Raw genomic sequence first — 12,780 nt, forward strand, 5'->3', positions numbered from 1 at the left:
AAAAGAAAAAAAAAAGCCTCTCACATTTTTTTTTACCTGAATTTTGTCCTAAAAAGTTAGGTATGAAAAAATATATCCTGTCGTAATAAAAGTAAAATAACTCAATTTTTCAAGAACATTTTATTATATCCCTTGCACTCAGCTTGTGCAGGGATGACAACATAACAATATTCATGTCATGAGTGGAAATGCATGAAAAACGCTGCTATTTTGGCTGCAAATGCATGGGCAACGTTTAACTCTTTCAACACCAGCCAACCAGAAGATTACTGCTGTGACACCAAGTTTCCAGAGACTGTTGTGTGATAAATGAAACCAACATTTATCAATGAATTATCTGCTGAAATTAACATCTTTGCTACTACATGTTTGGCCATGCACTATTTGAAAGGTCTAATTAATCCTATTGTTTATAAATATGAAAGTTATGTGTATTTCATTATTTAAATAATTCATGAACAACTAAATAAAGTTCGTTTTAAATAAATAATAATGTAAGCTAAAACATGCATAACATCCAAATTTAGCGCAAATCTAACGATTTTTTCGGCAAATATAAGAATTCATAAAATCCACTTACCTATTTCTTTTTAATTTTCATTTGTTTACGTTGAACATTATTTTAAAAAGAATTACAAATAATATCTGTCATCCCCCATTTCCCGATGATAGTGGCTGTCCGCTCACTAACATGAGGAAATACCTCGGTTTTCAAAGCTTCGTATGAATAACACATACGTCCTGCCATGTCAGTATACATTAAAAAAACTTATATTGTTTCATCGACAAAATCTGCTACAAGGTTCGTGATTAGTCAAATTTAAGCACCTGACCTAAGGCAGCTAATCAAATTACAGCAAAGATAATTTTCAGACTTTGGCGAAAGGTTTGTGTTAAATCATGTTATTCTGAACGTTTTAGCATGAAATCACGATCTATATTAAAAATATGGAACTTTATGGATGCATAGAGCTAGGTTATGAGCTGTGACAAAGATTTCTTATGCATATATTTTGGTATTAAGACATCGTGTCCGAGCCGAGAAATCCAGGCGACGAAAGCCGAGATGTCATTTGACTTACGATATGCGATCGCACGAAAAGTTGGAAATAATAACTAAGATGTCAGTTTGGCAACTTTTATAGATACATTTTTGATGATTTTATTACTTTGTAAATAAAGACGTTTCAGCCCGTGAGGACCCGTTGTCGAAGTGTGTCCGAGAATTTTATTTTCAATAACATTGCGGGAAATAGTGTCAAGTGAATATATTTTTAATCTATAGATAAAAAATGATAAAATCAAATGGAATAGGTATTTCTGACATTGTGAAATGTGATAGATTTAATAAATGAATGATATGACAAGTAGGTTAATATAATTATAAACTATTTTGACGTGGCTTGGACGGTTTACCGTGCGGTGTGACTTGTGGCTTTGAACGGCCAACAGTGTTGAAATAGTTAAACTGGTCACCACTGCGCTTTGCGTTGACAAGCTTTGATGGTATAAAGAAGGATCCCAGCAAGAAATATCAGAGTGACTTCCCTTTGCTTTAAGCTCGACGAGGAAAAGAAATCTTTTTTAGTTTGAACTTTTTGTCGAAAAGATCGGCGGTAATAAAAAAAAAGGGTAATTTTCATTTTTATTTTTTTTTAACATTTGGACTTTGAAAAAGCGGCGCATCCGTAAACCAACAAATAAAAAAAATGTCGCCCAACTTTTCGGATATATGCTTATTCCTTTATCATCTCTTTCTTATGTGTATCACTTTTAAGTGACTTTCAAAAACCTGGTAGTATTATGGTACAGGCTATAGATGATGTTTCACCTAGATATATGTTTCATATCCATTGTCCTAATAATAACCCGCTATATGGCTATCTCATCAATATTTAATTATGTATTGAAGGAATGACATCTGTTAATGGAGTACAGAATTGTCTTGAAATGGTATATGTGAAAAAAATAAAAATAAACATTAGCTCAGCAGATATTTTAAAAAGTACAAACCATTTTTTGTGACAGGTTAAGATGTTTAAGAGTACATATGTCAGTGTCAATGAAAATAAATAGAGAATCTCACCCGAGTGTCTTTTGATATCAAATATATCAACACGAGTTGATAAAAGTGAGAAAACTCCTAGGCTTGCCGAGGATTGTTTTCCACTTTTATCAACGAGTGTTGATATATTTGATATGAAAAGACACGAGGGTGAGATTTTATTTATCATCCAACATCATTCTTCCAACTTTTTCAGTTGGTAGAAAGTAATAAGCAGTGTCTTAAGTGTAAAAAGTACTTCTAACAGCTTCAGTAGCAGAGCCATTAGTGATGTCATTTGATTGTGACGTCATTGTTACCAATGACGTCACAATGGTCTGCAAGGCATTGTGATGCAATTTCATTGCAGCAATATCTACAGTATAGATATCGCTTGATCTCACCCAAGCGATATCTCCTGTGGGAGCCAGTTTTGGATGATAAAAAGTAAATATGGTCCTGGGAGAACATGGTTTTTGCAGTTGGATGGGGAGGGGGAAGGTGCAGGGTTGCACACCCCTCCTTTTTTCAGACACCTTGTTAACTGTGCCCAAGTCACCACCCACACCCTGTTCAAAATCCTTGATCTGCCCATGCAACTGTTTTTGCCCTTGTTAAGAATGTATAGCTTTCTGGCAACATTTAACTAAAAAATCTTTCGCTGTTCCACAAGTTAGCTCTGGAAGAACGCATCACTTTAGAACACAGTATCTGCATTGTTCCACGAGTTAGCTCTGGAAGAACACATCACTTTAGGACACAGTATTTGCATTGTTCCACAAGTTAGCTTTGGAAGAACGCATCACTTTAGAACACAGTATCTGCATTGTTCCACAAGTTAGCTCTGGAAGAACACATCACTTTAGGACACAGTATTTGCATTGTTCCACAAGTTAGCTCTGGAAGAACGCATCACTTTAGGACACAGTATCTGCGTTGTTCCACAAGTTAGCTCTGGAAGAAGGCATCACTTTAGGACACAGTCAGACCTGTCAACCCCTCATCATGACATTGTGGGAGATTTGACTTCAAAATGGGGGAGATTTGCCTCCAAAGGGGGAGATTTTTAAGATAGTGAAGATAAGATAATTTCCAACTTTTATTTTTAATAATGTTACAAAAAAAAAACAAATATTTTGAAACAATAAATAATCAATAAGTTTCTTATACATACAGCTTGCTTAATTTCCGTTTGCATTTTCCTCTTCCAAAAGTAAACCCAGCACAATCTACCCATATTACTTTCGTTCAAAGATCATCTCAGATAAACGCAAACAGATATTGAAATTTCACAATCGGTAGCTTGACCAGTTGACGACGTGTTCAATCTGACCAGTTGTCAGGCTTCGTTACGATGCAGGTTTTCTGAGTATTTGGCGCGATGTTGGTTACAAAATTCGCCAAAGAAGTATCAAATGCATTTATCCTGACGTAACATCATCGCCCTTAATTTCAATAAGATATACTGGGTTTTTTTCTGTCTGCGGTAGTCTGTTGACAGTCCCATTTCTTCGCTTCTTAAATTTCCCAGAAATGTTCACGTTATTCCATTCCAAGAAATGTATGCCATATTTGGAAGTACTTTTACGTTTTACTACAATTTATTAATGAAATGAGTCTCGTTGTCGTTGTTGACCTTTCTGACCTTGACGTGTATTAATCTCATTGGTTGACTAGTACTGTTGTATGCAAATTAGATTGCAGATCTGGGACGCAAGCAAACTATTAGCCAATCAAATCGTGTCAAATAATCACATGATACATTCTCGCGAAATTTGATAAAGTTCTGTTTTGATATTTTCTGTGCACACAAGTCACGATGTCAGTCAAAAGGAAATTTATGAGTTTCACTTTAAACTTTGACTTTGAAATCCTAGCTGTGAGGAAGCCTGATCGTGTAACTCATTGTTATTTCGACTACCGAATCAACCAATCACGCATAGTGTTGTTTCTGAAGACGGCGCTTGCAGGACATATTTTGTTTTCATTTCCAAGAGTTCAGTGACATAACTTTGAGGTATGTTGATGTTTTAACAAAGTTTCTGACAAATCTGATAACTAATAAAGTCATGTATAACTGGACCGGCCATATGTATCTACGTTCTTAAATTATGGAAGAATAAACACGCTAAGAACATGAAGACAACAGTTCATTTCATGAAGTGATGAATACTTGGCTGATTTTTCATTTCAAGTTCAACCCTTCAGGACTATCCGAGTTTTCTTAACAGTTTACATTGTTCAATCGTTCACCATATGAATTTAATTACCTGTTGATTACTGGACAAAGGCCGATCTGGGTCCCCCTGCGGGTGGCTGTGATAAGGGTCCCTAATCCGGGAGCCTACCGGACAGATCGGGACGCAAACTTCCCATTCATTGTTTTTACTCACGGGACAATGGAGGCGAATTTTTTAAATAATGAAGAATTCTATTTTGCGGGAGAAATAGTCCATCTTGCGGGAGACTGGGAGATTTCATCAAATTGCGGGAGTCTCCTGCAAAATGCTGGAGGGTTGACAGGTCTGCACAGTATTTGCATTGTTCCACAAGTTAGCTCTGGAAGAATGCATCACTTTAGGACACAGTATTTGCATTGCTTGTGTGATCAAGTAATAATAAAGCAGAGATTCGCAAAATGAAATAGGTCCAGACAATAGTGTACATTTTCTTTGGATAAACATGCAAAAAGCTAAAAAAAAGTGGACAAAACAGATTAGTTCTGGATTAGAATACCAAGTACACCCCGAGACGCCTTGATATTAATCGTTGGTCTTGGAGCACCATGCCATTGTTAAATGTCAATCTGTGTCACTTTGTTCCACCTCCCATGTTATGCTGACATCCTGTGCTGAAACACAAATAATATCTAATGCAGCATTTAAACTCCAGCTCATCCCTTGCCACTTCAGTTGCCCGCTCTATCACTGAGTATTACGCTGTGTAGGCTTTTAAAATATTGCTGGTGTAATAAAGCTTTCTCACTTTCTCACTTTCTCACTCACTCACTCACTCCTTTGTGTACACTTGCTGTTGAGAAGTGTAACTGAGATGGAATGAAACCCATTCACACATTCAGTTTGGGTATCTGTTTTGAATATATATGGTCTTTGTTTGTTGGATTTTAACCCTGAATCATCATGTATGTGTTTCAAATGAAGGTGAGATCATAATGATGTAGAATTAAACATCAACACATTTCTGTCTCAGAAGGACTGTTATTTTATGTTCCATCAAATATCTCATTCAGATGGAAGCTTGCACAATGATCTTTGTTCATCAAAAAAGGTTAAAGATGTTTCTGTTGTATTGGGGAAACTTGATCTCTTATGTCACAAGTTTAAATGGCTTTTGAAATTGATACAGTATTTCGTGAACCTGCTTCATCAAGCACATCAGAAAACATCTGGGACCTCTTCTGATGATTGATCGCATGTAACACTCTCAAACGATTACAAAGAAGACAATGAGAGGTTATAATCACCAATACAATGGGCCATGAATATTTGGAAGGGAAACATTAATCCGATAGGGCCAAGAAAGCTCCCCTGCAAAACACCAATGGGAGATTTGCTTGGCAATGATGATCGCTGACGAGACAGGCGGTGTGTAATAGAGACAAGGGTTATGAATTCTGACAACCTGATTATATAGGAGAGGATAGAGGCAAATATTGACTTGCAAATCGTTTTACGGCAGGATGAGAATTCCTGTTTTGTTAATTGATAGAGAATGTTTCAACTGAAAGGTGAGAATTTCTTTGGGACCTATGTTCTGAGATTATTGAGGATTCAGTATGGATTGTCTGATGAAGTTACCATTGATAGAGAGTAAGCTTTCTATTACTGTTTTTGGGTAAACATTAACACATTAACAGAAAGCAAATAAAAAATGGTCATGTTGAATGCTGATGCAGCATAGCATTATTGGTTAATCTAGTACCCAAACACCATGGGATTGTAAGAAAGAAAAATGACCCCGACCCCTGCTTGTTAAAAAAGGTGACGATGGATGAGGTGGTCAGGCTAAGTGACTTTGTCGTTTGCGTGCCATTGTGCCCAACCGAATTGGCTGTTGTTCATACTATCAATTGGGGTGGTCGGGTAGCCTAGTGGTTAAAGCGTTCGCTCGTCGTGCCGACATGAGTACCATGTGTGAAGCCCATTTCTGGTGTCCCCTGCCATGATATTGCTGGAATATTGTTAAAAGCGGCTTAAAACCATACTCACTCACTCATACAATCAATTACAAAATGAACATGGGAAAATAGACAGTCTTTCCAACAGGTAACAACACAATATACTCCCAACTTCTGATCTATTTGCCAGTTGCAATTTAAAAAAATAGTTACTGTGTTCTGCTGGACATTTGTGTGCAACAGTGTGAAAACTAAAGGAAAATAGAATTGATGATTATTACAATGTTCACAGTATTTGAGAAAATATATTCAAACCATAATAAACCTGTAAACTGTTCTCAACACGTTCTCAATCAATACATTTTACAAAAACATTATATTTGTGAGCCCTTTTGAAAACAATGACAGGATTTGTATATGCCTATAACCTTATGAGAAGAGTTAAGAATTAAAATAATAATAAGATCATGATGCCGCATAAAGAACATCTGTTCAGAAATAGAGACTCTTTTGTCATTTAGTCATGGTCCAGAGTAGAGGATAAGGTATGTATCATGATAAAGTTGTTTCCTACATCAACACATCTCGACAATTGTTGACAAATGTGACATTTGATTTTCAGACATTTGATGAATGTGTCAATCGAAATGGAGAAGACTGTGATCCTGGAAACCTCTGGCTACAAATTCCATTTTTCTGTGGCCAAAATGCTGAGTGTTGGTAAGTTCACGATTTGTTGAAGGTGATTCATGTCAAGAATTAGTTTTGATTTTATCAAGAAGGACATGTCAAACATAAAAATTATGAGATGACGGGAATTATTTGGTGTGCAAGATGACTGTTGGTGCTGGAGTCCACACTGGAGTAGACTGTAGTATTTGCATTCCACGCAGTGCAACTGCACTTTCCATGACACAAACCTGCATGGAGTAATTGAGTAATATATACAGTTTCATCTTGTTTTAATGTTTTATGATATGGTATGATATGTAATTAGTTGCCCAACATCTGTTCTGGATTCACCTAAGGTGTCTCACAAGGGAACCCAATTTGCATTTGCTATGCTATCCAAGGGTGGCTACTTCATGGACACAAATATTATAAAAGTATTGTCTCCCCTTTCAATAATTCTAAGGTTTAATTTATGTCAGGTTGAACAGTGCAATGTCAAATTTGAGATTTGACAGCCAGTTCAATTTGTTCACAGAGTGAGCACCGTGCTACTTATAGATTTAATCATGGTCATATAATAATCTCTCTTTGAAAGTTCCAGTAGCAAAATTCTAGCCCATTTCTGTGCTCGACAATTGCCAATATGCCAAATACGTTATCCTGATCAAAGCCTGCAGAAACTCATACAAGGTCATAGATTCCCATTTGTCACTAACTCAATCGTAAATCCAGCCTCCATACAAATGTTTCAATGATTGGATGAAAATCTTGACACAATGTCTACCCATAGGAAGAATGTCATTTTCTGACAGTGGGATAATATCATGAGTCAGTCCGCTCCTTGTAACAGTTGTGCGACACCCTCAATATTTTATCTGCAGGGACTGATAATTGAGAGTTTTTTGGCTTCTACAAGTTCTGTTCCGAAATGAAAGTGTAACGATATTGCTTATTATGTCAGAAAGGCGTTATCACATCATATTGCATGGTTCTAGGGGGCGCTGTTCGTCTGTTACTCATTTTATGTCATGACTCACAACTTGTCCTCTGATTTATTAGCACCATGTGAATAATCACCCATTTACTTTACACGGTATTACCAATAATTACTTACGCCACACATTTGGTTTGTGTAGCAAATTGATCCACTTTTTTATCAAGTTCGTTATTATCCTCAGGAGGTGATAAAAGATCAATATCTTTATTGGACAGTCCATTTGATATAGTCCTGCATTAAGTGTAAAAATTTAAATTCAACCAAAATTCATCCCACGACTTTATGATTTTCTGTACTCTCACAACTGATTTGGTTCATTCAAGCATGGCAATATTAAATACATGTGCAGTTTTCTATACTGTTGCTATGTTACAGATAATGTAAAAGAAGGAGACAAAGTATAAATCTGTTTATGTAAGCCTGTGTCGCCCACAGGGAAACATCATCAAGGCTGCGTATATGTGCAGGAGAGTTAATAAAACTGTTTACACAAAGACGATAACAGCAGTAAAAACCTGTTAAGCAGAAAAATAAATCAGGTTTTTGCTAATGGGTTTTTGTTATCAATTGAAGATTCTTGGGTAGGATTGAATGTCAAAATGTGGGTGGGTTGTTTACTTGGAGAATTATCTTGTCTCTTGTCCCTACACCTCCCCTGTGTTATTACTTCAGATTTCACAGTGGGAGAACATTTTTCTTATATGGGGTTCTCTGGGTGGCCATGAGAATGGGGATGGGAAATCAAGGATCTATAAAATGTCTTAAGACACAAGCTCATGAAATGTCTAAACAGTAGTTTCAGTGGTCCACACAAATGCTTTAAAAATGAGCTACTGGACACTAAATGTCTGAACAATAGTTTCAGTGATCCACACAATGCTTCAGTAATGAGCTACTGGATTCTAACTGTCTGAACAATAGTTTCAGTGATCCACACAATGCTTCAATAATGAGCTACTGGATTCTAACTGTCTGAACAATAGTTTCAGTGATCCACACAATGCTTCAATAATGAGCTACTGGATTCTAACTGTCTGAACAATAGTTTCAGTGATCCACACAATTCTTCAGTAATGAGCTACTGAATTCTAACTGTCTGAACAATAGTTTCAGTGATGCACACAATGCTTCAGTAATGAGCTACTGGATTCTAACTGTCTGAACAATGGTTTCAGTGATCCACACAATGCTTCAGTAATGAGCTACTGGATTCTAACTGTCTGAACAATAGTTTCAGTGATCCACACAATTCTTCAGTAATGAGCTACTGGATTCTAACTGTCTGAACAATAGTTTCAGTGATGCACACAGTGCTTCAGTAATGAGCTACTGGATTCTAACTGTCTGAACAATAGTTTCAGTGATCCACACAATGCTTCAATAATGAGCTACTGGATTCTAACTGTCTGAACATTAGTTTCAGTGATCCACACAATGCTTCAATAATGAGCTACTGGATTCTAACTGTCTGAACAATAGTTTCAGTGATCCACACAGTGCTTCAATAATGAGCTATTGGACACTAAATGTCTGAACAATAGTTTCAGTGATCCACACAATGCTTCAATAATGAGCTACTGGATTCTAACTGTCTGAACAATAGTTTCAGTGATCCACACAATGCTTCAATAATGAGCTACTGGATTCTAACTGTCTGAACAATAGTTTCAGTGATCCACACAATGCTTCAATAATGAACTACGGGACGCTAAATTTCTGAACAATAGTTTCAGTGGTCCACACAGTGCTTCAATAATGAGCTACTGGATTCTAACTGTCTGAACAATAGTTTCAGTGATCCACACAATGCTTCAATAATGAGCTACTGGATTCTAACTGTCTGAACAATGGTTTTAGTGATCCACACAATGCTTCAATAATGAGCTACTGGATTCTAACTGTCTGAACAATGGTTTTAGTGATCCACACAATGCTTCAATAATGAGCTACTGGATTCTAACTGTCTGAACAATGGTTTCAGTGGTCCACACAATGCCCATTACCCTGAGGCTAGTACAAATTCCCTGATTTCCTGATTGTTTTGACAGGTATTTTATCTTTTACCCAGGCTAGCAAGGCTTTTGAGTTCTAACCTGTAAAAGTCTAAATAGCAGTTTCAGTAGTCAACAAGATGCCTCAAAACACAAACCAATGGCAGACTGAATTCTAAATAGTAACTTTGTGTACACCGGGGTAGCCTTGTGGTATTAGCCCATCATGCTATAAACCTGTGTTCATTTCCTAAATATTATCAGACGCTGCTACTGTTGATATTGCTCACTACGAGAATCATGTGGTTGCTGTCAGCAACTACCTCACAATATTTCAGACACCTTTAGGTATTTTGTTTAACAAATTACCTCCAGACAGCCATGCTTCTGAAGGAACATTCATTCTTTGGCAATAGAAGTCAGTGCATTTGTATATGTTTTGCTAAGAACTTGTTTTATCATGAAATGACTTTCGGAAACATTTTAGGCATTTCAGATAGATTCGTTGAAATGTTTTAATGAAAAATAAAAAAAATAAGCCTGAAACTTTTAGTTTTGCATGTTCTTCAAATCCATTCATTCGAACTTTAAATTAGGAGTCAATACTGGCTGCATAAATATATCGGTCACTATTGAACCATGGCTGAAAAAAAGGGTAATAGCAATAAATGCAGCTATAAAATTGCCCAGTTGTATTATGACCAATCGTGTTGGTGAATTCTCTTCCTGACATCAACATCAATGATAGGATTCTGCCACTAAATCCAACAACCCTGTAGCTAAAAGCTAACTTAGTTTTTGCCCAGTTAAAATAATGTGAATGCTTTTATTGAAATTTTAGTGGCCACAAATATTGATTAATTACAACTGGCATAGAAAGTTGTGGCATCTTGGTGGCCTAGCTAGCCCTAATGTACAAGGTCTTGACCTGGCTTTGAACTTGAGCTTGTACTGGTTATGTTGCATGATAAACCTAAAACTGACAACACAGTCACTCATGGATTATGTCCATCATAGAAAGAACTACATAGCTTGGGAAATCTCCTGTATGATAGTCAGACAACTGCTGCTTTGAGCTTCATGTCATGAAAGATATTTGAGTGTTGCAGTAAATTTTGTTCTCTCCAACTCGGACACAGTTGCCATGAAATAATACATTTTGAAAGTTTTTCACAATATGCTCATATCCATACTTATGTAAGAGGTAACAGAAAGAAGGATTGAGTGCAGAGAACATTACATATATCAAAACTTGTTGGTAAAAAGTAACAGAAAGGAGGATTGGGTGTGGGGTATATTACAAGTATCAATACTTATTATAAGAGGCAACAGAAAGGAGGATTTGGTGTGGAGTATATTACAAGTATCAATACTTATTGTAAGAGGCAACAGAAAGGAGGATTGGGTGTGGAGTATATTGCAAGTATCAATACTTATTATAAGAGGCAACAGAAAGGAGGATTGGGTGTGGAGTATATTACAAGTATCAATACTTATTATAAGAGGCAACAGAAAGGAGGATTTGGTGTTGAGTATATTGCAAGTATCAATACTTATTATAAGAGGCAATCGAAAGGAGGATTGGGTGTGGAGTATATTACAAGTATCAGTACTTATTGTAAGAGGCAACAGAAAGGAGGATTGGGTGTGGAGTATATTACAAGTATCAGTACTTATTATAAGAGGCAACCGAAAGGAGGATTTGGTGTGGAGTATATTACAAGTATCAATACTCAATGTAAGAGGCATCAGAAAGGAGGATTGGGTGAGGAGTATATTACAAGTATCAATACTTATTGTAAGAGGCAACAGAAAGGAGGATTGGGTGTGGAGTATATTGCAAGTATCAATACTTATTGTAAGAGGCAACAGAAAGGAGGATTGGGTGAGGAGTATATTGCAAGTATCAATACTTATTATAAGAGGCAACAGAAAGGAGGATTGGGTGTGGAGTATATTACAAGTATCAATACTTATTGTAAGAGGCAACAGAAAGGAGGATTGGGTGTGGAGTATATTGCAAGTATCAATACTTATTGTAAGAGGCAACAGAAAGGAGGATTGGGTGAGGAGTATATTGCAAGTATCAATACTTATTGTAAGAGGCAACAGAAAGGAGGATTGGGTGTGGTGTATATTACAAGTATCAATACTTATTATAAGAGGCAACAGAAAGGAGGATTGGGTGTGGAGTATAGATTACAAGTATCAATACTTATTATAAGAGGCAACAGAAAGGAGGATTTGGTGTGGAGTATATTACAAGGATCAATACTTCTTGTAAGAGGCAACAGAAACGAGGATTGGGTGTGGAGTATATTACAAGTATCAATACTTATTGTAAGAGGCAACAGAAAGGAGGATTGGGTGTGGTGTATATTACAAGTATCAATACTTATTATAAGAGGCAACAGAAAGGAGGATTGGGTGTGGAGTATATTACAAGTATCAATACTTATTATAAGAGGCAACAGAAATGAGGATTGGGTGTGGAGTATATTGCAAGTATCAATACTTATTATAAGAGGCAACAGAAACGAGGATTGGGTGTGGAGTATATTACAAGTATCAATACTCAATGTAAGAGGCATCAGAAAGGAGGATTGGGTTTGGAGTATATTACAAGTATCAATACTTGTTGGTAAAAGGCAGAAGAAAGGAGGCATTGGTGTCATTGATGATATTGGGATGGGTCACAAGCTTCCAGCATCTGTGACCTGACTGTCTTGAGTATCATAAGCGTGCAGATATCCATCACTGCTTACACCATCAACCACAAGTTCGGCATTTCCTTAGCCAATTTATGACACCACTGTGATCAGGTGATATACTGTACCCTCTTTCTTCACTGCTGCACTTTTTCTGTAGTGCTTCTGTCAGTATTATGCTGAGACAATGTCTTTTGAGTTTACTCAATACTTCTATCAGAGAAGAGACA

At 36.7% G+C, this 12,780-nt stretch overlaps 1 protein-coding gene across 1 annotated transcript in view; it reads left to right on the forward strand.

The window, feature by feature from the left end:
* Positions 1-12,780, forward strand: part of LOC139459836 (heparan sulfate 2-O-sulfotransferase 1-like) — a 216,436-nt gene that overhangs the window by 196,021 nt on the left and 7,635 nt on the right. Inside the window, exon 6 of the mRNA XM_071241541.1 lies at positions 6,805-6,902. Coding sequence (XP_071097642.1) covers positions 6,805-6,902 — 98 coding nt within the window. The remainder of the gene's footprint in view (positions 1-6,804; positions 6,903-12,780) is intronic.

The sequence above is a fragment of the Haliotis cracherodii genome, unplaced genomic scaffold (assembly GCF_022045235.1).
Source record: "Haliotis cracherodii isolate W230 unplaced genomic scaffold, xgHalCrac1.p SCAF_13, whole genome shotgun sequence".
Taxonomy (NCBI): domain Eukaryota; kingdom Metazoa; phylum Mollusca; class Gastropoda; order Lepetellida; family Haliotidae; genus Haliotis; species Haliotis cracherodii.